A 27,802-nucleotide genomic window follows, 5' to 3' on the forward strand; every position below is an offset into this window, starting at 1 on the left:
GTTTCACCCTGTGAATAGAATTGAAGCACTGCTGCTGTTGATGGTTGGGGACTGTTTGTTAAGTTTCTGTTCTTGTGTAGCTGATTTTCAAGCTCTATCATCCTGATGGATGATGGCGATGCAGCCTTCAAAATAACCTGACGAAACAAGACTGCTTACTGTTTACTAAACTGACTTTCTTGCCTTTCTGCGTAACTATAAACAAGACTCCAGCTGTTGTAGTAACCCTTGACCTAAACTTTCTATGCTTTTGCTCATACTAATAAATTCTCCTCTGAGACAGAGAAACATTGAAGAGTCTTATGTAGTCGTATATAATTGTGAGGTAAGGTGTAATTGTAACCATTGCGAAATGCCGTGCTCAGCTCTGTATAACAATCCTACAAAAAAGTACCAACCCAGCTAATATTTATTAGCATTGCACTTCTTAAAATGCCTTAAAATTCACCTGATTAAATACATAGGGCTGCTTTCAGAGTTAAGTTATTCTTCAGTGCTATTAAGGATTACAGGAGGTAACATGATCCGGATTGTGTTAAATATCCCAAAGGGAGTATTTTCTCTGAAGCATTACTACTTGAATGCTTGAATTTTTCCATGCTGCCTGGGTTTTCATCTGCTTCAGTGAAGGCATCGTCTAATACCAGCATGATTTTAACATAGGGCTGAATACTTTCCAGATCAAGAGTATTACCTGGGATAGAACAATAAATGCAACTTAGAAGGAGTAGCAGTGACTTGTTGATAAATGTGTAGGATCTTTAGGCTGTAGACACCTTTTCAAGTGTTTTCACAAATTTCTGTAAGATTGGAGAATTCACTGCAGAAGGATTTGCTGAATCCTTTTCAAATGGAGCATGTGTGATTTTGGTCTTTTCATGTTTCCACCATCCCTGGGTACCATTTCTGATTGCCACTGTCCTGGAAAGATACAAATTTAAGAAATGAACAACAAGAAAAAATGTTAGTCAAAAAAAATACTTCAAATGATCTTAAGTTAATGATATCCCAGACAATAAACTCTTCTTCCACCTTTTTTTATAAGAAATTATGAAGATTAAGCATTTCTTTACCAAGAAGGTGGTTGAACACTAGAAAGGTGGTCCACGCTCCAGGCCTGTCAGTATTTAAAGAGGCATTTGGACAATTCCCTTAAAAGCATGCTTTGACTTTTGGTAGCCCTGTTATGGTCAGGGAGTTATCATGGTAGGTCCCTTTCAATATTCCCTTCCCTTCCATATTTCAGTTAACAACTACGACATGCATCCTCCAGCTTCTAGTTTCTCTTGACAGCATTGTGTGTAATCACTCTGTTGTATGGGTGTGTATTGGTGAGTAACCACGCTGTCCTAGCTGAAAAAAAATACACATTTCTTGTAAGCTACTTAAAATGTGATGCGTTCTGATTTGTGACACTAAAATAGTCATTTTCTGCTATTCTTCTCCATATGCAGGTTATGTTATGGGAAGGGGGGAAATGATGAGTATTACCAACTGCTGAATTGTATAGTAGGCCTATCATGACTAACATTCCTGTAAATTAGAGGTGTTTGCGAAGCTACAAAATGACACATATTAGACTGTGTTCTTAGAACTGCAATACCCATATACCCTCTGACTGACAGCATTAGCACCAGTATCTACCTAGTACAGTGTTTGTGCATCTGCTGGGACCGGCCTCATGTCCTGCCTCTATCTTGCGAATGAAGCAGCAGCAGAACTCACCTCTGAGGGTTGAAACTCTGCGTTTTCTTCCTGTTTCTCAGGAAGCATCTCTGTACAATCACTTGCTTGTCCACATCTCAAGGAAGATGCACTGTGTAATATGTTTAAGAGGTTCTTAGGCATTGCCAGAAAGCAGCAAGAAAAATGCAGAGACTTAAACCTTCTGACATGCTTGCTCCACTCATATGTGGAAATGTAAGGAGCACAGATACACTACAGAGGAAATAACTCTGCATCACTTCTGTGGTATTCGGTTCATTTCTAAAGTTCAAAATGTATAAAATCAAGGAGAGAACTTTGGGAGAGGGCAGTTTGTTTTACCCTGGTCAGTAGCTGGTCACCCTTCCTCTACTTCTGTCTCCAAGAAAGAAATAGTAGGTGGCAAAACGATATCAAGCAGCCAGGAATAAAGCTGTGTTCATCCAAACAGCAGGATTCTGTTGCTCTCACCCAGTCATCTGGTGGAAACAGTTCTTGATGAAACGTGTGTGCAGGCACAGCTAGAAAAGAAGGGAGATGAAAACTAGGGGTTTTCTGGTGGTGTGAAGAAGAAAGTTCCAGCTTCAAGTTTCTCTAGTTGCTTAAATATGGGAAACCATTTAATACAGCCCACAGACAGATCTGTGTCACTGTCGTTACTAGAAGGAGACGGTAAACTTCTCAGAGCCTCATCACCTGATTATTTGACTTGAGACTTGTAGAATTTCTCATCTGTCTTGTGTCTTCATTTGGGTGGACCTTTGTATCTTCATCCTGTGGACCACTGAAAATGGCCTCTGTGGGAAACAGAGCTACAAGGTCTTGGCTGAAGACCTCACCATGGCTTTTAACATAACAAGGAATAGCCTGTCCTACTGGTGGAGCCTCCTTTGAGAACACAGAAATCTACTAAATGTGTTACAAAACTTATAAGCAAGTTCTTTTGTTTGTTTGGTGACTTTGGTGCAGCAAAATTTAACCCTCAAATTATTGATTCCATGCTATTCTTTTCCAAAACCAGCTATTTCTCATAAAGGATGGTGTGGAATTTACCATAAGGTAGGACTCAGAACAGCAGCTTTCCAAAATAGTTATTTCTAATCTCCAAGTAGCAAGTATCTCTCATCTTCCTACTGTAGTGATGGTAGAGATAACTGGTTAATAGAGTCTGATCTGAAGCCAGAAGCTGTCTGACAAGGAAGTGGGCCAGATAACTTTCTCTCTGTGGGTCTGGATTTTAGTAGAGGCACGATTCCAGGCTCCAGCTATAAGCAGGTGTAGGAGCAGTAAGCACGAACAGAAAAATAAGAGACACTGGAGCTGAAGTGTGGGGTGTGATGGTTTACATCAGCATCAGCAATACTTGCTTGGGGCCTTTTGGAAGACTGTGTTGACTGAAGAAGCAAGTAGTTACACACCGATGTGGTTTGAAACAATGGACTGAGTGCATGTGTCACCCACCCAGCACATTACGTTGTCCAGAACGATGTTAGAATGGGCCAGACAGAGTAACAGAGACTGCAGGGTGGGGTCTCTTATCTTGCGTTTTGAGTATCTGTGGTTTGGCTGCAGCAAGTGCAGTCTTGCTTTAATATTTATTCATTTTTTTATATTAGCATAGTCATTTTTAGATGTGGAGCTGTTGGAGCGAGGCCAGAGGAGGCCACGGAGATGCTGTGAGGGCTGGAGCAGCTCTGCTCTGGAGCCAGGCTGAGAGAGCTGGGCTGGGGCAGCCTGGAGAAGAGAAGGCTCCTGAAGGGGAGACCTTAGAGCAGCTCCAGTGCCTAAAGGGGCTCCAGGAAACCTGGAGAGGGGCTTTGGACAAGGGCCTGTAGGGACGGGACAAGGGGAATGGCTTTAACCTGCCAGAGGGAAGGCTGAGATGAGCTCTGAGGCAGAAGCTCTTCCCTGTGAGGGTGCTGAGGCGCTGGCACAGGGTGCCCAGAGAAGCTGTGGCTGCCCCATCCCTGGCAGTGTTCAAGGCCAGGTTGGACACAGGGGCTTGGAGCAACCTGCTCTAGTGGAAGGTGTCCCTGCCCGTGGCAGGGGTTTGGAGCTGGCTGAGCTTTAAGGTTCCTTCCAACCCAAACCAGTCTGGGATTCTATGGTTCTATACTGTTCTATGACTAATTTGCCTTTTGTTTTTTCAAGGCGTTGCTCAAAAATGGCATTTTTTAGTTCCTTTTCAAAATGTGAGTACTGAGAACACTTAGACTTCTACCCTAGCTGGCTACAACAGCTTTACACTTCACCATACAAAATCATGACTTGCGTGAGAGGAATGTTACATGGGTGAGTCAGCTTGAAGGGATTCATCAGATTCCTGTTCCAGGAAACACATTAGATGGACAGGAGCTCAGGCAATTACTCTTTATTTAGCCTTACTCCTGAAACTGCTGGCACTTGTCTGCTTTGGGTGGCTTCTATCTTATACCCTGCCAAAATAGAAACAAAGACAATAAACGGAAAATCTTTGAAGTTTCCCATTCCAGGCTGTTTATTTTTAACTCACTCCCTTATGCTGCTTTGAACGTGTCTTTTCCACCCTGAAGTGAACTTGTATAGTCTTAAGAGCATATGACCCGTCATTATGATGGAGTATCTCCGTGTGGAAAACTACCACGATTGCTTTTTTCCGGTGTTCTGGGTGGCTTTTTTCCACCCTCCACAGATTCCCAGCAATTGTTTTAGTCAGTTTTAAGTTCTTATGTTTTAGAACTTAAAATATCTGTGATTCTTATTTTAAAATACTCTGTTTCAGCCCAGTTTTTCACTTGTTTAGGTACCTGTACCTGTTCTTACCTCACTAGGCCTGTAGGCTGAAAAGTAACACCATCAACAGTTAATCTGTCAGCTTTCCATGTGAAATAGAAGTGCTGAAGAAGTAGAATAGTTAGCAAGCTTCAGGCTTTGCATTGGTGTCTGAATGAGATGTAACCATGCCTTATCCTGTGGCACACACAGAGGAAAATTGGGGAATCCGTAGCTTGATAACTGTACCCCAGAGAGGCATTTCTTCCAGCAGGTTTAGGAGGAAGCAGTGTAAAAGTAGTCCAGGGAATAAGAACTGTTTGTGGATGGATTTGGCCGCTCTCCCACCCACAGTGTTGCGCCCAGATCCTGTGGGACCCACAGAGCCACTGCAGAATGACCAGCACAAGCTGCCCCACATCCTGTGGGACCATCCATTCAGCGCCGTGCTTCCTGCTGACTGTCCGGATATCTTAGATGGAGCCCAGGAGCCGGCTGTGGAACTGGAACTGAAGATCTAGTGGCAGGGGGTTGGAACTAGATGATCTTAAGGTCCTTTCCAACCCAAACCATTCTGTGATTCTATGACCTGGCCATGTCTGCTCACTGCAGCAGTAGTAGAGCTTTGCTTTTTTAGTAGAGCTTTGCTTTTTTAGTGCTAGAATAATTAGTTGGGTCATACTTAAAATACTGCAGGCCCTGCATTTTATACCGTGTATGGAACAAGGAGGTGAAAAGTGGCTGGGGGTGGAGGGAGAAGGGAAGGGCAGTTCCCAGGAGGATCATATGGATCATTATTCCTGCTTCACTTTTTCCTGAAAGCTTAGATGTACTGGGAGGGTGGGGGAAGCTGGCTGCTGTTAGCAGCCCTTTTAGCCATGATGGATTTCTCATGTGGTTGTTTACACTGAAGAGTTCAAATAGCGACTTGCTCTGCTTCTGAAACTCTGACTTCTCTATTATTATTGAAGGGAATGTGGAAGTGATTTCCATGCTCCTCATTAACTTGCAATACCTCTTATGACACTTCTTTAATTCAAGTCGTCTAGTACAGTGTGTCCAAATGTGTAAACTCAAAATGTAGGCGCTCATGTCTCATGTGTCAGGGGAAATAGAACAGGAACATCTGAGAAGCAGCTATATATGTTCTGTGGCCGCAGAGCTGGCTGTGCATTGGTGCCCTTTGGTGCTTTCTAAATTCATCCTCGGATTTCAGGCTCTTACACTCCTGGGAATATAATCACTCAGGCTCTGACTTACATCAGTGTGGATGGCAACCGTATGTGACCTCTGGGTTTCACAGGCTTCAGCACTTGGTGTTTTTTCCTAGCAAGTGTGACTGGGTTGAAAGGCTGCCTGTCCTTTCAACAACTACTGCGTGTTTTAGAAGGAACAAAGGCGTAAGAAAGGGGAAATTTAAATTATCTATGATTTTCTGTTGTTGGATCATCATTTCTTGCTGTTTATCAAGTAGATGTAACATATTTGGGCATCCCTACCCCTCCACAGCCCCCTCAGATAGTAAATGACAGAGAGCTTTGCGAGCTGCTGCCGGTTTTGTCTTCTGTCCCCTTGTTTTTGCTGTGGATTGCAAAACAGAGCAATGTGATTTCAAGTGTTAATGGCTGGTGGATTGGGTATTGCTCTTAATCTACGAAGATTTATTTATGGGAGATGCACCATAAGCCATCGATTTCTCAACATCCTTTACAGCTTCACACCCTAAACACAAATCAGGCAGCACTGTCCTAATAAACACCTTTGTAACTGGGCAGTACTCTGAAATTGTTCAGGATAATTCAAACTTGCCACAGTATATTGTGAAGGTGGAAGAGGTTAACTACAGGTATTAAAAATTAATTATAACATTTGCAATGTGCTTCTAAAGAAGCAATTTCTCAGTAATTATTTATTCAAAACAAATGTTTTAGGCATATAGAGCTGTAACTCGTTATTTGATGTAACTGGAAGGCTAGCATTCATATGGTTAGGGCCTTGAACTTGCAAATGCTTAATTGTGTGCTTAAGCTCTAAGACAAGGGAAAAGTTCCCTTTGATAACACTTGAGAGCAGTGGGACACCTGCATATTTCAGTTCGCATGCACCTAGGTCTTTGTGTGACTGCTTTTTCTTTTGGTTTAAACATATCATCACTTATGTGCAGTAATTATTCCTGGCAAAATGACTCTTTCTGCCCCAAGCTCCACACGAGCTATGAGGAACTCTGATGTTCTTTCATGCTTTGTCATTTGCATGGTTTGTTTTAAATATGAATGAATTTTCCCCTTAATAAGCTCAAACTAGTTCAGATTACGAACAAAAGAGATCGAGTAACCACAAAAGAGAATATGTTTTATTTTCTTGTGCTTAGAAAAAACAACTTTTAGGGTCATGGCTTTATGTTGCTCGTATTGAATGGGTTGTCTGAAAATACATGCTCCCTGCAGGTAACTATTCATTGCTGATATACATTCAAGTAGATTGGGTTTTACTCAGGGGAATTATCTCCAGCATGTGGTGTCATTTCCCTCTAGTGTTATTCCCTTTAAAAAGAGTGGAGGATAATGGGACCCGGTATGACCTTGGGAGGTCATCTACTCAGTCCTTCTGCCCTAAAACAGGATCAATGTTCTTAAGCTATTCCCAACAGATGTTGGTCTAACCCCAGCAGTGTCTTGCAGACAGAAAAGATTACAAAAAATGAAAACGAAAATGTAGGATATGTCTCCTGTATGGTTTTCCTTGTTACTTACATCAGAAGGAGAAACACAAATGGAGATATCCAAACAGGTCAGTCTGGACATATCTTATTATGAATGAAAACTCAAACCTTTCAATTCTATATTATGTCCTGAATAAAACATTGAAGCAAGCTGCAGTAGCATGGATGATGAATACGTACTACTTCATTCTGAAAGTGATACTTTAAGCTGCTGTCACAGCACTGACGCTTTATTTCCATTCAACATACATTCATTACAAAGTTGTCCCAATTCCCTCATCTACTCCTGAGTAAAATGAGTAAGTTTTCAGCATTATCAACCCCCAGGAAAAATTATTCAGTTGATTCATAGTGCTGAATAGTTCCTGGGATTGTCATCAGCCCTTGCACCTGCTAAGTCACAGGTTTACTACTATGACTTTCCAAAGTTGCTACCAGAATGGAAGTAGATAGGGAACCTTAAAGCTCATCGAGTTCCAACCCCCTGCCATGGGCAGGGACACCTTCCACTAGAGCAGGTTGCTCCAAGCCCCTGTGTCCAACCTGGCCTTGAACACTGCCAGGGATGGGGCAGCCACAGCTTCTCTGGGAAAAGTCTGTGCCAGCGCCTCAGCACCCTCACAGGGAAGAGCTTCTGCCTCAGAGCTCATCTCAATCTCCCCTCTGGCAGGTTAAAGCCATTCCCCTTGGCCTGTCCCTCCAGGCCCTTGTCCAAAGCCCCTCACCAGGTTTCTTGTAGCCCCTTTAGGCACTGCTCTAAGGTCTCCCCTGAGATATGAATACATACAATATAAATACATACAATATGAAAACTTACAATATGCATTGTATGTTACAGATATTTTACCTTAGATTTAAGGCTTACCCTTAATATAGGCAAATTTCAATAACTCTTTAAAGATGAGTTTATATTCTACTGCAGTGACTCTGAAGAAGTGTTTTAGGATCTAGTATAGATTCAAGGTCCATTTTACATCCATAAAGAAATTGTTGGTTGCGTTGGGCAGTCATCAGTATAAGGAGGGGTTTTGACCCCAACTAGAAGTGCATTTTGTGTGCTGTAGCACAGCGCCAGAGCTTGGGGCTCTGGTGCTGCCTCAAAAGTCACCAAAGGGTTAAACACTGAACTGCAGGGGCATGAGAGCTGGTCACTAATTCACTTCTCCCCCAGCAAATATTTTGTGTGTAAAACTTGGACAGAGAAAGGGAGAGAAGCTTCTCAGATTTCTGGAGATTACTTAAAACCCAATCTATGCTTCCAGAAGGTGTTTTAATCATCTTTTATAGCTCCAGTCTGTAGGGCACTTTCAACTTATGAAACACAGGCTGTTACTGCTAAGCTGTGGCAAAGCTCTGGTATTTATGATGATGAACCATCTCTCCCTGTGCAGCTATCGAACTAGAATGTGCTGCCATCACACTGATTTCCAGGCATTGGGCAACGTCTTGTCTGTCTTTGGTAGTTGGGGTGTGTGTGTGTGTGAGATTTATTACCTCAAGTAAATGATGCTTCATGCTCCTAGGTGCAATTCTACATCAGTTTTGAGTTGATATTTCACTCCGTGTTCACTAAGGCGGTGAAACATGCCCAGGCTTCCCAGGGGAGGTGAGGGAGAGAACAAGGTTAACCTATTTCATCACCTCCAGACCTTGGTGTCCATACAGTGCACGTGAAAAACATTAAAATAACTTCTCCTTCCTGCAGTTAGTGCACCCACGTCATCTCTGCTGCCATTTTTTCCCTCTTATCTTTAATGGGGTAGGGAGGGAGATCACACAAACGGCTATAGCTTATATGCACTGCAATCAAACCCTGCAATAAAATGACCTCATAGGGTGTGTATTGTTTTATGGCAATGTCTTCAGCTGGCAGCGTGAGAACTTTGACCTCTCAGTGAGAATCAACTGTGCTCATCAGTTGGAGAAAACATTCAACAGATGGGCCCTTCTTAATCTGCTGCACAATAAAAGTACAGCCCGATAGCAGCAGTTACTGTGGGTTGCCTTCAGCTTTGCACAAAGTAGTCTCATAGAGGCAGAAAGTAAAAACCTTTCTTTAAGCTACTGGTGTTTTTTCCAGTATTTTTCCCTGTTTTCCATGTTGCTCCCTTACTCTGTCACGTGTATGTCCCCTCTCCCTGCACTTAACTAAGATTTTGGGACGGTTAAAACGCATGCCATGAGCATCGTGGATTTGGGACATATTTTCCAGAGTGTGAGCATTTAAATCACTGTAATGTGTGTCCGATGGTTTAGCTCCTGCAAGCAGATTATCAGCTTCTCAGTGCATGTACTGCATGGCTTTGAAACATCCATGGCACAGATTGTTCTTATTCTTTGCTTCATAGTCTTTGCTTCTTTACTGACATGAAACAAATAAACGTTTCCATTGTTGGCAGCATCGGTAATGAAGGCATCAGTAGCTACAGTGCTGAAGATCTATCCAAGCCAAATTCAAGCATGGTGTCTTCAGAGGTGACAGGACAGAACACTATCTTGCAAGATCAAGGAGGACAAACAGAGTCTCATTTCTTAAAGCAGACTGCAGGAGCAAGGGAGAGAAGTCTGCCTGTCTCAGTGCCTTTTGCAGACTGTGCCAAAGAACGTGCCACAGCACATCTTACAAGCAGCAATGATAAATTACCAACCTCAACCCGCAATGAAGCAGTGCCATCACCAGGTCCAGTTAATGACAAAGAAGAGGGGATAGCACAGGCCAAATCTGTGGACAGAGGCCCGAAATGTGACAATATTGCTGCCACTTGTATGGAACACAATGAGAATGATCCCAGCAAGCCAAGCCTGGAGTCCAGCCCTCCTGCAGCAATTACAGCAATGCAAGGAGTCTCACAAATGAGTGTGAGCGAATTAGGAGGGCTCTGGCAGAGCGAGCAGCTGGGTGGCAGGAGGGACCCGCATGTCAGCACGTGTCCCCAGGGTGCAGAAGCAGGGGATTATATCCCTGCTCAGGAGGCCAAGCAGGAGCGAGGAGATTTGGAAGCAGGTCAACCGCAGGCTGTAAGGCAGCAAGGTAGAGAGAACCCAGATGGTGGGGAGGGTCTGCTAATGAAAGAAGAAACCTTAATCCTAAATTATCCAGCAACAGGAGGCTCAGACAGTGAAAAATGTGGATCAATTGTGAATTCTCAGGGCTTCACTGGGGTCAGTGAAGTCTGCAATCTACAGATAGGGGATGTAACAACAGCTAAAGGGAACGAGGCAAATCCAGCTCTATCTGCAAGCAAAGGGGAGCAATCAGAAGCCTGTACTTTAATGTCAGAGTTGCCTTCTAACCCTCTCCTCCTGATACCAAAGCCTGAAGAGCCTTCGAGGGAATATGTGCCTGGAAATGACTCTCAAGATGCAGTGAGGAGTGAAGTGGTGAAAACAGCCTCTGACAAAAACAAACCCACTTTTCAAAGAGAGCTTCAAAAGGAGGACGAGCTTGTTAGTGCTGAGCATTCCTGTGTGCCTTTATCATTTCAGCGAGAGGGAGAACAAAACTCAGCCGTCACAACTGAAAGCCCAAAAGATGAAGCCAGTAGCAATGAAATTATAAAAGCTGAGGCTGTGTCTAGAGAAAGCACTACACTTTCTGAGACAGAATGTGTTATCAATCCCACCACAGAAGATTCCCTAGTAGATGAAAGATTATTGCTGGAAGAATATGCATTAAGCACTTCTTTGAGCAGGTCCACAGAGCTGAATCAAAAAGAAACCAAGGCGAGTGTAACAGGAGATAAAAATGAAATCAGAACAGAAGTGACAGAGAGCAGTGAATTACCTGAGGGGTTGAGTGGGGCACAAAGACAACTGTTGAACCCTGTTAGTAGCCGCCGCCAGGACGTGGAAAATACCCTTTTGCAACACAATCCTGAAGTATTGGGTCTTTGTGAAAAGGCTTCAACAGGTGACCCAGGGGAGGAAGCTGGGGCAAAGCCTCTGAATTTAGACTTTAAATCACCCAAAGACAACTCACAGTCTCTTGGTTGTAAACCTGAACAACAAATGAGTAAAGAGAAAACAGATGCCACAGACAACCTGGAGAATAAGCCTGTGGCTTCCCCACAGTTTCCAAGGCAGGAATGCCCATTGGGGTTTGATTGCTTTAACACCGAGGCAGAAGACAAAACATTGGGCCAGCCAGGCTGTAACGTGACTGACGAAGTTTGTTTAGCCAGTGCACACAGTTCACTGCCCCTCCACGCTGAGAACAATCATGTTAAGCAGAGTAAGCAGGATGAGCCCTGGGAACAGGCTCTTGCTAGAGAAACTGTGTTGGAATCTGACTCCAAATCAAACCCCGAGCTCCAGGGCTTAAGTGAGTTAGCAGGGCCTGTGGATTGCATGGATCTACAAGCTCAGAAGGGCTTATGGGTTTCAGACACCAAAGAACACAACAGTCACATCACAGCAGTGCCTTGCAGTGATTCAGAGCAGGGACCTGCAGCTGCACAGCACAGAGCTGTGGGTGGTAAAGAAAATGAGGGTATTCAAGAAGAGAAGCACCAAGCTGTGATGGAAAGCTTTGTGGAGGACATAGATTTGGCACTGGAAGGAGAATGCAAATCGGATGTGCTGATGCCAGCTCAGCTGGAGCAAGTGGCTCATTCAGAAACCACCCAAGGTGATGTTGGCACTTCAGGACTAACTCCTCACGTGGAGGAAGGGGGTGACAGCCATGTCAATGATAACTACTGTCCCTCTGAGCATAGCACATGCGGCTCTTTGGAGACTTTGGATTGCAGTGTTGGAGAATTGCAGGAAAATGCAGATGTTCCAAGTGCTCTTCCCCAAGCGGAGCAAATGGAGAGGTCAGTGCCTGTTGCTGGTGACAGTGGCTGGATTTCAAATACAGAACTCGAACAACAGCAGCACCAAAGCAGTCTGACAACTGTCACAAGAGCAGATGATCAGGAACACAAAGAAAGGGCAGTAAAACCTGAACGCCCATTAGACCTAAATAATCACAGCAGCATACCAGAAATACCTCTAGACATTTCAAACGACCTTAATAAAGAATCTTCTGTGCTAGATCCAGCTACTTTGGGCACAGCAACAGAAAAGGACAAGGATAAAAGCAGTGCTGTGGTGTCAGAGATGTGTGAACACGGGCAAAATACTTCTGGTGTGACCACATTTAATTTGCAAGATTGCAATGAGCAAAACAAAACTGATCTCAAGGCAGAAGAAAACTGCTGCAATAAGCACAACTCAAACGAGCCCGAGCAGGGTAATAATTCTTTGATCTCAGCTAGTCAGCATGAAGCAGCATGTCAGAGCAATACATTTGCTAAAGGATCTGACAAGAGTGAACAGCCAGGCAGGATAGACGATAATAGTGGTGAAAGCCATGCTGCTGCTGCTATAAAGGCTCTTCCAGGGACACAGAATTCAGCATGTGCCACTAACACATCACAGGCTTTGCCAAGCAATATGGAACTAGCACATATTTCTGATAATCCCAGGAAAAATGATCCTCAAATATCTCAACCAGAAATGCAAGGCAAAAGGCCATTAATGGCAAAGAACTCCGAAAAGACTCTGACTGCTGATGGGGGAGTGATCCGGAGCAATGGAAACATGGAGGAAAGTGCTGCTGTCACAGAAACAAGCAATGTGAAAAGTGCTAAAAGTCCAGGGGCACAGGGATGTCCTTCAGCATTACAGGCACACGGGGAAGTAACTCCCACTGATAAGCTGTATAAACCCAGCTGCCTCCAAAAGACAGCAGAGGAGCCTGGTTCTTGTCAAGCAAATTTTACAGCCCTCTCCACACAGACCTCTGCACTCGGCCATCCTGGCCAGCAACCTGGAAACCATACAGCCAGTGGTACTGGGGGGGAAACACTAAATAATGAGCTGGAAGTTGTAGCGTGCCAAAATGCCTTAGAAGGTAACTCTGATTTGGAGATTGATTCAGGTTCTCAAGTACACGTATGTCCCCTACCTAGCGTAAGCACAGGTAAACCAGCAAATTCAGACAATAGCTCTGGAGGGGAGGTGTGTGTGAATGAAATAGATGTTCCAGACCGAAGTTTTCAGGGTGATGGAGACAGGAGTTCAGCCCTGCCAGAGGCTGTAAATGTGGGGCAGAGTACTGCAAACTTATCGCAGTTCAATTCTGAGAAGCTGAAGAAAGAGATCTCTGCAATTAAATCCCCCAAAACAAAAAGTGAGGTAAACTTCAAAGCACAGCAAAGTGACAGTTCAGCAGAGTCTCTGCTCGCTCTCCCTGCTCTAGAAGGGAAGCTGCTGAGCCTTTCATCATCACAAGAAAGCCGTAATGAGGAAATTGCATCCAGTACGTGCGTAGATGACAAGCACGGTAAGATCTTAGAGAAACCTGGGAATTCAGAAGAAATGGAAGTGCTTTCAAAAGAGAATAATAACATAACTGGGGCAGAGCTCAGCACTTCCGAGCAGACTGCAAGGAGCTCTGGAAGGGAGCATGAGGCTCTGACTTGCAGCTCTCTGGACATTGGCTCCAGCTTCCCAGACTTTAGGGAGCACATCAGCCAGATATTTAAAAGCACTGTGCAGAGCACGCTGAGTGCTGAGTTACCCCAACGTCTGCCTGAAAACCATGCAGGCTTCAAGCAGAGGCCGGTGGCCACGGATACAGCAGGAGTGTGCGGTGCTGAGAACTCTTCGGGATCAAACAAGGTGGGCAAAGGAGCTCCCGAGGGCACCTCAGAAGCAGAGGGGCAAGAGCTGCCCTTAGCTCCTGAGGCTTCCTGCAGAGCTGCCAAAGGGAAGTCTCTGCAACAAGGAAACACAGCAGCAGAGCTGCCACCGGCAAGTGTTCAGGATGCTGAGGAAAACAAGCAGCCCCATAGGTGTTTAGAAGTGGTCCCTATATTGGATGGCACTACACCTGCTGAATGCCCTCTGGAACATCTGCGAAAGCCAGAGCAAACCACTGAGCATCCAGGGAGTGGCGAGATGGAAGGAGAGGAAGGAGTGTGTGTGAGTGGTGTTGATCCCGAATCGCTAATAAGCTTAGGGATAAAGAAGCAAGGACCAGCTTCATTTGGTGGGGCAGCAGCTGAGAACTTCCCTGCGTGTTCTGACAGTAAGCAGCAACCTGCTGGAGCTGTTACCTCGACAGGCGATGCACAGAAGAGGGACTTAGAAGACGCTGCTACCGCAGACGGAAATAACTTAATTACAGAGTGTAACACAGAACCAGTTTCATCTGAAGAGGATGTAAACCTTCCTACTGAACAGTGCCAGGATCCTAAGGCAAATGAGCAGGAGAAAAGTGAGTACAGTGATGCAGACGTTGCCAAGAGCATCTCTGACATGGCAGCATCAACACTTGTCCCGGGAGGATCTGACAATCATGAAAAATTGCCAGGCAATTTTAATGCATCACCTGGGGGAAATCAGGAGACACACGTTCACAGCAGTTTCATGCATGACAGTAAGTCTCAGAATGATGTGCAGGTGATACAGGATGATCCGGTGAATAGGAAATGCTTGGAAACGTTGGAAAATCAGCAAGATGCACAGCAAGAAGAGAAAGGGACCGTACGTGGGTTAATAGATTACTTAAAAACTGAAGTAAGCCGGGATGATTGCTTGCAAACTGACTCTACAGTAGAATCTAGTAATATGACTGAGGGAGATGTAAAAGAGAACAGTGACATGGTGTTAAGCACAACAAAGTCAGGTAACATAAAAACTGAAGACATCCCCGAAACAGGTACTGCAAGGATGTTAGTCACTGGTGAAGGTGACTTGGCTATAAACACGAGCATTGAAGAGCAGGACACAGACCTGTACAAAAATCATTCACCAACCACTCCTGTGATGGAGCATTCTGCACATACAGATCTCACTGATGCTGAAAATCAGCCCAGCAGGATGAATCCAGAAGATGAAAGCTCACTTCAGGAAAGAAAGCCATCCCCGCTTGCCTTAACTGAGCCTAAGAACCTTGACCTCACTGAACTGCAAGACATGGCTGTGGCAGGATTACCTACTGAAAGGTATTTACTTTAAATTACTGTGTGGAATGGTTGTCAGGACCCTGGGGCTTGAGAGGAATGCAACTTTCACGGCAGATACCCATCGTCTGGGCGGTTTGGGCGCACATGGTGCTTACTCTGTTCTGAAATTTCTATTCAATTTCTGTTTTGGACCATGTGAAAGGAATCTGAAACAATTTCTAGGGGCAGAGGGGTCCTAAAAGCCGAGGGGCACAATCCTTACCTGTTCCATCTGCTGGTCCAGATTCCTGCCCTTACCTGTGTGGCTTTGCTTACGCTTCCCAGTGTTCACCTCTTGTAGCCTAAAGTTAGGCAAACAAATAGCACTTCCTAGCCTTAAGTTAGCAGGCTTTTGCCTAAGTTTTTGGTGACCCAGTTAAATGAGACCTGCAGCATTCACATGGTGGATGGCAGTATTTAAACACAAGCCTCAGTACAACCCAATTACTCACACTGTTAGTTGTCTGGGCCTTCCTCTTATCCTCCCGTATAATATAATTGTATTGGCAGTGCCTTTGATCCCTGTGTTATTCAGTGTTTCTAATGACATGGAGTTGTTTCAGATGTGGATTCTTCTTAGCAGGGATTTGTGGAGCCTATGAGTAGTTGGGTGTTCATCTTCCAAACCTAGCAGTAACTGCTTTAGTAAAATTAAGGCACTCTTTGGGTGAGTTTTCACTTGGCTGTCTGCATTCTGTTTGATACAGAGTTAATTCAAAGCATTCTGATCCCAGAGCAGGTGTTTTCCCTTTACCTAATCACAGCACTGCTTCCTCTGTAACCTCAGCAGCTTTCTTGCAGGCTGCCCCTCTCCTCCTTTTAGGAGGAGGCAGCTACAGCCATAGCTACTAAGAGACAAGAGCAGAGCAGAAAGGTACAGTGAAAACCTTAACTGTTCCAGACAGCCTCAATGAATGGTTTGTATAGATGGAATCTTTCTAAGTGCTACCAAAAAAGTTGGATGATGCTAGCTGAATAAGGAGGGAAAATATGTCAGTGCCACATTCTTTCAAGGTTAAAATGATAAAATTGTGTTGTAAGTGAAAATACCTGAAGTGTTTCTGTTGTGAAAAGGGGGGGGGAGGAATTCTTCCTGTTCTAAGTTTGTCTGGGATGGAGACTGAATATGATCTAAATGTGTGAGCAAACTGTGTAGTAGAGGAATATTAGAAGTGTTGGGAGTCTGAACAGCTATCTGATTTTCTTTTTAAGGATCTGTCTATGAAACAACAAGGACATTAGGCCCTGTTATTTCTCTTTAGCTCCTTTCTTTTTGTTTCCCTTTCTACGATGGGAAGCTTCACAGTGGGTAGATTTGAAATTACCAAACAAATTGCTGGCCTGGTTCAGAAGCCTTTCAGGACTACAGGGCAGTACGTGCATGTGTCTACACATGTGTTTTCTATCAGGGTGGGTATCATCCTTTAAATAAATACCTGTGGCAAGCAGGGCAGGGCTCTAGAAACAGCTGCTGGCAATCCATGGAGTGGTTGCTTAATGCTTGCGTATGCGTTAGGAATTCATTATCACCTGTTTTTGCAGCGTGAGGGTTTGTATTAACAGGCAGCTGCTCCTCTTGGTGTCACATACATACCCAGTGTGTATACGCATGCAGGAGGTGCTACAGGCAGAGCCAAACGTGGTTGCAGCGCTAAAGACTTACACAATGGGGACTCTCTGAGGCGAGGGGAGTCTCTGCTTTTGATGAGCCTCATTTCTTAAAGCAATAGGTATTTATAATACAAAAGAGCATTATACATATATTATATACAGGTAAAATATAAAAGCATTAGTTGAGCTGGCTGCTCTGTCTTCTTCAGCGGGTCCAACACACTGACCGGTCTGAGCTTAAAGCTGGTTTTGTATAGTTGAATTTCAAGCTCTATTCCATAACCTGTGTGCTTCAGTCACACACTTGTTGCTGCAGAGTGGTTTCCATTTGTTTATTGCTCTGTAATCCTTACAGATGATTAACTCCTATAGCCATGCAAAAAAAGGTGCATGTTTCTAAGAGGCTGTGAAGATTTGGGCCTGATGGAAAGAATTCCAGAGAGAATGAATCTGCCCCAGCTCGAGAATAAATAGCAGTAAGAAGTACATTCTACTTAGGAGAAGGAAATTGCATGTTCTGCATTATTTCAGCATTGTTTTCTACCTCCTCCACTGCTTCTGTATAGCTTCATCTCTTAGAGATCTCTCCCATTGGAACCCCACCGAGCTGTGGGTGAGGGAGCAAAGTTGTGTGATCTGACTCTAAATCCTTGTTAGGATTTCTTCCCATAGAGGAAATGGGGGGATTTCTTTCCTTTGTGGCTATGGCACACTGGGAGGAGGTGGTCTTGTGGTGAAGAGTAGATCCAAGAACTGTCTGCAGTGACTCCTGCCCTCTCCTCCTTGAGGAGAGGGACAGTGGTCACTAATAAGAGCCTTTGTGTCTGCAAGCAATACAACAGCACCAATAACTTCCCTTCAACCTTCAGTACAAACGACAATTACTTTTGGAAAGGAGGTTGTACACTGAAAAGGAGTAAAAAATAACCCTTTCTTTGATGGTCTGGACATTTCTCTTTACCAAATCTGTGACTGAAAACCTGTGTTTGTGGTGGCCACATCTGGGCAGCAAAATGTCATCCTTCCCACTTGCTATTGTGCATCCAGCTCTTCCATTTTGCTTAGAAAGGAAGATAAGGACTTGATTTCGTTTCTTCTTTTGTAATGTCTACACCCATACATCTTCATTCTCTTATGGAGTGAGAAAGGAGGTTCATGTATGTACAGGGGAGTCCTTACACCTCATGGTACTGAAATGCCCCTGTTTGCATCACAGGCCATGGCAGGTATTGAACAGATCACAGAGCACAATTGGAAGCGATGGCAAATTTTCAGGGATGTTTAGAGGTGGCGTGGAGTTTCCTGATAACTTCCTGCAATTCATCCACCTGGTACATGTGGAATGCCATTGTCTCTCGGGAAAAGTGCCGAGAGAGCTTTTTGAAGTGGAGACTGTGAAGTCATTCCCAGATGTGTATCTGTGAGGTTCATAGAGCAGATTGCATCATGCGCTGATTTGTTGGCTTGGCAAAAGGCTCGTGTTGTCAACAGGCCTTTGGGTGTTGTAGGGCTGCAGAGATGCTCACAGAGCTGGCTTGGGCTGGGTGTGCTAGCAAGGGAAGAGCAGAAGGAGCCGTATACACGCTGCAACAGTGACATTCACTCTGCAGTAAGGCGAGGTGCACTGCAACCCTCAGCAGAAGGGGCTGTTCTCACTGCAGTGCTAAGCAATATGCCCTTCACCTGCCTCAAATGCAGGAGGGCACTGCACAGATTTGGCATTAGCAGAGCCTCTGGTGCTCCTGCAGAGTGAGCTGACTTCTGCTGGAGCTTATGCTGGAGAAACAATCCTTATTCCAGCCTGTGTATCAAATGAACAGACAAGATGCAGTGCTTTCATAGCTGTACTAATGCAGGTGCTCATTCTTGCTCTGTGGTGCCTGAACCTTACTTGCTGGCTGTACTTCGACCTTCTCCTCACTATTTGAGTGGCACATAAAGCTAGCTGTATGGGGAGACGAGGATGCGGCACTGCGCTGCTTGGGGCACAAAAGTTTCCTAACAGTTTTGGCACCACAAGAAACAATACTAGGAGGGTCCATTCCCAGCTATAGCATTGGATTGTAGGTGCTCTTACTGAATCACAGAGTCCTAGAATGGTTTTGGTTGGAAGCTCATCCAATTCCAACCCCCTGCCAAGGGCAGGGACACCTTCCACTAGAGCAGGTTGCTCCAAGCCCCTGTGTCCAACCTGGCCTTGATCTCTAAAGTGGGTCCAGACATACTTTTGGATTTGCTTCATGCTTTGTTCTTGCCATCAAAAATTGGCAAGTTGAATAAGTCAGAAAAGAATGTTCACTCCTTAGTAAATACTGACTCGGTCTTTTTTGTCTGCATAACAAACACAATATTAAATATTTTAACAGTCTTGCTGGATCAGGTATGGAATGTAGAACTGCTTTTCAGATCAATCAAGTGGGTTTTGAGCACTAAGGCTTTGTGTTGTTAACGTCTGAAAACAAGAGTTTGGAGTTAAAAGGAAACTTATCTAAACAGTGATTATGCAGCTTTATTTCCCTTTTTTTTTAACTTCAGAATTAACTCAGGTATGCAGCATCTTGGGATCACAAAGCAAAGGGAAAAATGAAGGTGATTTACACATTAATGAAATACATTAAATTCATCAGGTTATTTGTCTCTCCTGCACTTCTCCCCTTGCATCTGAATTCTTTCCTCTTTATTTCCCTCCCATCTTACTTGCCATTGCTCTTCTCAGTAGGTGCAGCTGTTAGTACAGTTGTGCTTTTGGAGACGCAAGCAGCTCAGCCTGCAGCTCCCAACTACATTAACAGGACGGGGAGTTCTGTGGGAATTTTGTCTGGGTGAAGTCTGTGATATTTTGTGACTTTTCTGCTCATGGAAGAGTAAATTGAAGATAATTTCACTCTTACCTAACAGACATCTCGCATTGCTTTATAAGAAGTTAAAGGGAGTTTTACCATTTACTCTAAGGGGGGCTGCCATTGACCAAACTGATGCTGGTGTAGGCAGCATCTAAGTGTAAAGATTGGTCAGTGTAAACAAGCTGTGGCTGCCCCATCCCTGGCAGTGTTCAAGGCCAGGTTGGACACAGGGGCTTGGAGCAACCTGCTCTAGTGGAAGGTGTCCCTGCCCGTGGCAGGGGGTTGGAACTGGATGAGCTTTAAGGTCTCTTCCGACACAAACCAGTCTGGGATTATGTGATTCCATGATTTATAAAATGCTGTTTTGATAGTACACCCTGTTGTACTCAAAGCGCATGCCAGTGGAAAACTAGGTATGTGATACTATGCTAGTTATTTTTTAGTTCTATTTACATACGCCTCTGCTACACAAAAGTATATAAGTAAATCATTTCTGGGCCTGCCAAATTGCTGTACTGAAAACATTCTGTAACACTTATGAGAACCATAGCCACTTATTTATGAGGGGGGTATTGACCTGGGTGGATGATACACGAGCTGCTGTTTCAATGCATCCTTCTGTGTTTCTCAAGAAATCAAATTTGTTCAATCAAATACAGGCATTTGCTAAAGAAATCCAGCATGGAGACTTTAACACTTTGTCCAATATCTGGACAGGGAGTTTAGCGTCAATTTTTGTCTTCTTTTCTCACCAAGTTAAAAATTACTTTCAGATTACTTCTTTTTCTCTGCTCAGCTTTCCCCAGATGTATTTTTCAACCTGGCTTCTTCCAAGGAAGCTGCCTATTTTCTCAGAATGGTTTCTGCATACCCTACAGATCCCTGTATTTTCTCCATTCCTACGGATCCCTGTATTTTCTCTATTCCAACTCTATCTTCTGACTTCTTGCAAACTTGGATATCACGAACCTAGTTCCACTGTCCCTGTTTCTAATAGAATATGCAAAGTAGGATCAGCCCCACCTTTGAACCCAATGAGGGCAGCTCTGAGGATAGCAATTACAAATGCAGGCATATTCTCCATGATTTGGATGTGGCTTCCTTCCAGTTCTTCTGTGTCCTGGTATGCTTGCAGCACACCAGTGCTGCTCCACAACAGACTCCTCTGGAAACACGTCTCAAGAGCCAGAACTCTGTAGTATTTGTCCTTTGCGTTCTGTTTTCCTTCCTGCTGTCTTTTATGTTGGTGTCCTTAGAGCCTGACTTATCAGTATTGGTCCAGATCCATGGAAGCTCACATGTGCATTGCTAATAGCAAGTGAGGCTTATTTAGATATCCCCCTTCCAATTGTTTTATGGATCTGTTCAGGCCTGTTCATCTACACTCACCTTGACAGTTTAATTCTTATAGTAGATTCCCTTTGGCCTATAAGAAACTTTGCCTCTCAGTTTGCAGTAAGTGTAGAAATGTTAATTGCTCCAGTGAAAGGCTCAAATGTTCTGAATTCCAAGGTCCCTGTGAAATGCTGAGTGTCACCATTCTGTTGTCAAGAACCAGCCCTAGTATGTTATGTTAATCTTGTTTTCCTTGCTGAAATGTCCTTAGGATCTCCTCCCAGACTAAGCATTTCCTGACCAACTCTTTTTTGTTCACGTCTTCCTCTCCCCTATTCCCCTTGGTCGGTACCTGCCGCATTTATCCATGGTCCTCAGTAAAATAACCAGCTGTCCCAAAAGTGCCCTAAGACAAAGTTGTTTGCCATTTAATTTCACTAATTTACTTTCTTCACCTCTTGGTACATTACTTTCTAAGAGCTGTGTGAGAGGAAGCTACAGCCACAGCCTGCCCTTAAAAGTCAGTAAGTGTTGGGCTAAAATCTGTGCTCCAGTGGAGTGATATCAGCAAAGAATTTGGACCTGAGCCTCTAACACATCAGCCAGGGAGAATGCTGTGATCTTATTGCACCCAGACCATCCTACAAGCACTGTTCTCCCAGTTATCCTGTTTTGCTTAAACAAGGGGGGTGTCTTATCGTTCCGCCTGATAAAAAATCCAATTAGGAAGGTAGGCTGTACGTAGATAAGAAGGACTTAAATGGTTCATTGACCTGAACTACCTGGTGTTGTCCAAACCTGTGCAGCTTGGCTCCTCTTTGTACAGGATGCTCTGCAAACACGGAGCACTTGCTTCATGAAACTGAACCTCATCAAGCTGCTTTTTATTCTTTTTCCAGCCTGTTTTTCCTAGCTCCTTTGGCTAACGAAACACAAACAGTGTAATCAATAAAGCCTTTTTTTTCTTATTTAAGGCACTTGAGAGCTTATGTAAAATCTTTGGAATTTGTTAGCATGATAACATTGTTATGTTCTCCTAGCTGATAGAAATATCAAAGCCAGCTAAGAATAACTCTGCAGCAGACAGAGAGACTTGTTTCCTGGAATGAATGCAAAAAGCATGTATGCATTGCACAGGTTCTGACAACTAAGGGAAAAACTTTAGCTGTAATGGAAGTAAGTGGACACTTCAAACTCCAATCTCCCCTTCTCGACAATGGCATTAAATGAGTCAAAACACAGTTTTGCTGAATATTTAAATGGCTCCAAGATTTTTAACATCTCCTCTTTTTTCTTATTCTGAATGCTGTGATGGTGCATGAAACTTCTGGTGCATGCAGCATTTTCCAAGTGCTATTCTTCTGCTAGGAACTCCAAATCAACTTGGTTTGCTTGAGAAGTTACCACTGGAATTTGTGAGGCTTTAAGTCTAGCCTGGGGTTTCCTAAAAATTGATCCTACTCATTTGGAGATGTGCAAAATTGCACTTTCCCATCACTTTGATCCTCCAAAATGTAATGGGTTAACATTAAACCTTCCTGTTTTCCAAAGCAGAAGGTAAAGTTCTTCTTTGGAAGTTACAGAGACAGCCATCCCAAAACTTAGTAAGCCATCCCTTGCCAACAAAAATCACTGGGAAGCACACAACCTAATATTCAACCACCACAAATGATGGCTGTGGGCAATTTGTATGTGGAAAGCAGTGGAAATCTGAAGTTCAGGTGTTTGTTACAGCAGCAGCTTGGATGTTCCAGCCAGGCTGCTCTGCAGCTAACCGGGTCTGTGGTTTTGCAGTGCCCGACTGGGAACCTCTGATTAGGAAATGCAAAAGAGAAACTCCTCTTTAATTGTAACCAAACTGAACTCTATGTATATGGTTCTCTTCATTGTAAATGGCCTGAAAAATGGGCACTAAGTTTTCACAAGGAACAATTCGAAACACACACACACATCTTCTTAAAGATTAGGCACATGATGCAACTTTAGTGCTCAGAACAAGTGTAGGCATTGCTGGTTTGCCTCCTTTTTCACAAGTGTATCACAAATACTGTAGCATTTGTATTTGTTTATAGACTAGTCATAACCTCAGTTTAAGAGTTGGAGAAGAGTTTAAGAGTATCTGTTTATAGACTAGTCATAACCTCAGTTTAAGAGTTCGAGAAGAGTGAGCCTTGTTTTCATGCTTACAAGGAAAAACTTGGCAATCTGAGTTCATCCTGTGTTCTCAAAAACAATGGGAATTTGAAAGAAAAGCTGTGTGGGTTTTTGTTTTTCACATTTATTTAATGTAACATTCTTTCCAAGCCAATTTCATGGGGTTTTCGTAGGTTTGTTTGAGGGCAGATTCATTTCCTCCCCCACTTGGCAAAAGTGACGTGGTTTATGGGGAAAACCCTCAGATTGAATTCCCAGGCACTGGGCAGAGTGGGTCATCTTTGGCACTACAGTGTCCATCTCAAGCTTTCACCCACAGTCTTAAAGCACCCTGACCATGGAGCACAGCCTGAATGATGGTGTCTCTGGTGGTGTCTGATGACTGTGAGGGTGCTGAGGCGCTGGCACAGGGTGCCCAGAGAAGCTGTGGCTGCCCCATCCCTGGCAGTGTTCAAGGCCAGGTTGGACACAGGGGCTTGGAGCAACCTGCTCTAGTGGAAGGTGTCCCTGCCCATGGCAGGGGGCTGGAACTGGATGAGTTTTAAGGTCCCTTCTAACAGAAACCATTATAGAATTCTGTGAACAACATCTCTCAAGTTATTGTCCAGACTTCTGAAAACACAATCTCAAAGGATGTTCTTGAATCCAGCACTTCTGGAGGTACTCTACCTAAGTACCTTTTATCTTTCTGCAATTCAAATTCTCGTTTTCTTGAGTGTAGGGTAGAAGTATTGCATGCCCGAGGAGAATATCCATGTGTTGGTCTGCAGTTAGGAGCTGCCTCCCAGCAGCATGTGCCTATGTAATATTAGGCAACCGTAGTGTCACTACAGGAGCTTTTTTGTACCTGTGTCATGAACTACTTGTCACTGCCAAAGTAAATGGATGATTATTTCTTGTAGAGTTTCCTCCACTTCTAAGATGGCAACCTAATTTCTCACATGCAGCTTGGTGAATGGACACATGCATATGTAGACAAGGAAAAAGTGGGGATGTAGCAAAGAGAAAATCCTTCACTTGAATGCAAAATACTGGTGTTCTTGAAAAACATTTGAGATCTACATTGAAATAATGCAATAGACTCCCAGTATAAGCCATCCTGGTGCCTTCTGGCCTTTCCTTGAGGCTAACTGTTCCCTGGGAGCTAGGGAAGGGTTTCCACTCCAGCAGAGCCATCATCCAGGATGTCTCCTGCCTCCGAGTCCCTCTCATCATCGTGCTCACCACTTGGATCCACTCTGGAGAGCTCTTTTGCAATGCTTTCCTTTGGAGCTCTTTGATCTGCAGCTCCCAGACCCAGCACTGCAGGCTGCAGCCTCAGCGTCAGCCCCTGCCTTGTAATTGTCTCCCCAGCCTTGCTGGGAGGCTGCTTATCTCTGCTTTTCCTGTTGCTTTTCAGCTTGTTTCCCCTCGCCACCCCCAAGCCTTCTCCTAATGTGCACCAAGCACACCTCAGCACCGTGTTTTGCTGCCTATCAGTTTCCCTGTGTTTAAGTAGTAGAGGACATTGGGAGGGAAGTGGAAATGTTTTTGTGGCAAAGGTGGGTTGAGATTGCTTAGCAGTAGGTGAAAGGGGTTTGAAACAGCAAGAGGTGAATGGATAAACAGGGAGAGGCATGTTATTTGAGCAAAATGACCATTTTATTCCAAAACTGCTCTATTTGCTGCTGTTAGTCGGAACGTAGCTCATCTGCATCGGCAGCCTTTCCCCAGACTCAAGTGCTGCTTGCAAAGAAAGTCAACACGTATTTTAATGAACCTTATTCTCTCTGGGTCTGCCTCCCCCTCAGGGCTGTCGTACCTGCAGAAGCGATTTGTGAAATGGTTTCCAGATGACAAAAGTGTTTTGAGTTCCCCCCAAAATGAGAGGGGGGCTGAATGCTTGTACCTGCATCAGAAATCACAGTCATTTTTTCCATTCCTGGTTTCCTGCTGCTTGGGAGGCAGGATGTGAGAGGGCTGCTCTCCCCAGAAGCTTTAAATCTCAGCTTGATCTTAATTCTTGATGTCAGTGTGGATGCTACCGGTTCCTGGTGCTGTGATAAGGTGAGCTCCCCCTGTACCATGCATGGTGTGCCCCTCAATAAGCTGTACTTCACAGCCCAGGTGATGCTGGTACTCTACATGTTTTTCAGCATTTTCACCCATTACAGTATGTGATTTGGTCTCCAGGGGTCATTTGGTATATTCTTTTATTTCCTGCACAGGTATCTGAAATGTTGAAAGCAGCAATGAGCACATCTAAGGGAAACCCCTGTCCTTGGCTTTCAGACCAGGTTGCTCCAAGCCCCTGTGTCCAACCTGGCCTTGAACACTGCCAGGGATGGGGCAGCCACAGCTTCTCTGGGCACCCTGTGCCAGCGCCTCAGCACCCTCACAGGGAAGAACTTTTTCCTTATATCCATCCTAAATCTCCTTTCTTTTAGTTCTATCACCCAAGCAGGCACAGCTGCCACCACAGTTGTGTGTCCAGAGCTTGGGTAGAGTCCACATGGAGTCAGCTGGGAGATCAACTTGGCTAAATTCAGTCTCTGTAGCCCCAGAATTTTATCTGAAATGTCTCATGTGTGTATTCGGTAAGCAACGAATCTACCAAGTGTCTTGCTGTGGGATAGATAGCATAGCCAGTTATTGTATGACGTGTTATAAACATGATAGTGATCTCCCTGCCTAGACACTCAGTTAATTCCTTGGGTGCTGGCAGCTTGTACATGCAATTCGGTGTACATTTCAATGCAAAGACTTAATTACCTGTGAAGCCACTCTTTTGTGTTGTGATAAACCCATAGGAAACCAAAGAGATTAATAAGGGCAGGCAGCTAATTAAAACCACTCCATTTTCTTATAGGTAAGGAAAACCTGTGTGACTTTAGGAGCTGGAATTTAACAGAAGAATTAGAATCCTAGAATGGTTTGAGTTGGAAGGGACCTTAAAGCTCATCTAGTTTCAGTCCCCTGCCACAGGCAGGGACACCTACCACTAGAGCAGGTTTCTCCAAGCCCTTAAAAATTAGGCTTAGAATTAGACTAGAAAGGAAAAGGTTTGGGGTAGATTTATAGCTGGAAAGAAAAAAAGTTTAGGAGGAAGTTGTTACGAAGTTTTAAAAGTTTCCTTTTAAGAAGTTATCTTTAAAATTGGATGGCCAAACACCATCCTGAAACTTCACAAAGTAGCCAAACACCCCGAATTAAGCTGTGATTTCTAAAACCTGAGGAGCTATTTGTGTACGCCCTCAAGCATTTACTACTTAATCCGGCCGCATCCCCCCCCCCCCTCCCCACCCGCACCCGACGAGAGCGCTGCAGTGATTGAAAAACTCCGGCCAGAAATTCCAGTAGGAAAAAAAAAAAACAGGGGAAAAAAAGGACAAAACCCACGTGGGAGCCGCAGATTCAGCTCCTTGTGGATGGGGGTTGTGTTTCCCTTCAGTCCTTCGCTGCATGGCCAAGTTTCGGAGGCGCCCCGACGCTTCCCACGATGGGGTCGGATGCCTCCGGGGCGGCGGAATCGCCGCCCCGGAGGCATCCGACCCCATCGTGGGAAGCGTCGGGGCGCGGCAGAGCTCGGTGGTGGCTACGGCCTTTCCTCGGGGAGCCTCATGGGGAGGAGCCTCCTCTGAGCAGCTCCAGTTCTTTTCACTCCTCGGCCTTTCTGTAAGCTCCACTTCTCGTCCTAAAGCAGCCGGGCTCGGCGCTTCCTTATCCCCCTTTACACACACCCGCACCCAGGGATGGTGGAAGTGGAGGGAATGGGTGTTGCGTTGCAAGCCTGTTGCTGGTGGTTGTGTTGGAACCGAGGATGACCGAGAAGAGGGAAGGTGGTGGTTGTTTCCTGGCTTTGGTAAGTAAGACACTTGGTGAAGGGGAAGGAGGGAGGGATAAAGTTAGGCAAGGAAACAACAAAAGCAACGTGCTGTTAGAGCCTGTATCGCAAATTAAAAGTCAGCTGTTGTTTAGCACCGCTTTTCTCCCTCTCAAAACTTTATGGCACTTCTTCCCCCTTCCTCTTTTATTTTCCCGTTGGAACAACTTCGGAACACTAACACAAAACGCTCACATATCGCTCTGCGAGAGGATTAACCCTCCTGACCTCCCCCAAATTGCTTGGGTGATGGGTTTGTGGCTCCTGCCATGGCTTGTGGTTGAGTTTGTGCCAGAGTGTCCGAGAGTGAGGAGACGTTTTTTAGGGGGGGAGTTTGATCGCACTGAGAAACTTCTGGTTCAGGTTTCCTGAGCTGCGATTTGGAAACTTTAAATGCTGCAGCAATGACATCAGGACGTGACTGAGAACCCTTCAGAGGCTCTAAAAGTGGTGATGGGATGGGCTTTTTATAATGGTTGACAGTTATTATAGCAAATATGCTTATTCATCCCGTGCAGGCGTGATTTATACTCCTCACACTTTCATGTGGCTTTCTGTTGTCCCTCTTTCAGCTTGTGAAGGAAGTAATGCTGGAACGGGTGTTCCAGTCCCCTGAAGTCTTTTAATCTGTAATAATTGTATTTGTTTAATGTAATAACTCACCATAAGGTTTAGGTTTTAACGTGACCACAGTAATGTGGAATACTCAGAAAAAAACCCTATTTTTTGTTCTATTTTATGGTTATGACTGATCACATTGCTTATCAATCTGAATACACGTGTTCTAAGAATTAAGGGACTTCTAAGCAAGGAGGGTTGGGTGAGA

The 27,802-nt window shown here is 44.5% G+C and overlaps 1 protein-coding gene across 2 annotated transcripts in view; it reads left to right on the forward strand.

Moving 5' to 3' along the window:
• The first annotated feature begins 14,089 nt into the window (after nt 1-14,089).
• The window catches only part of TACC2 (transforming acidic coiled-coil containing protein 2), a 101,988-nt gene continuing 88,275 nt past the window's right edge, over nt 14,090-27,802 (forward strand). Inside the window, exon 1 of one of the 2 annotated variants that reach the window (XM_030487483.1) lies at nt 14,090-15,171. In XM_030487483.1, the coding sequence (XP_030343343.1) occupies nt 14,123-15,171 (1,049 nt within the window). In that variant the 5' untranslated portion in view covers nt 14,090-14,122. The remainder of the gene's footprint in view (nt 15,172-27,802) is intronic. The other variant, XM_030487484.1, reaches the window with a different exon arrangement.

The sequence above is a fragment of the Strigops habroptila genome, chromosome 5 (genome assembly GCF_004027225.2).
Source record: "Strigops habroptila isolate Jane chromosome 5, bStrHab1.2.pri, whole genome shotgun sequence".
Taxonomy (NCBI): domain Eukaryota; kingdom Metazoa; phylum Chordata; class Aves; order Psittaciformes; family Psittacidae; genus Strigops; species Strigops habroptila.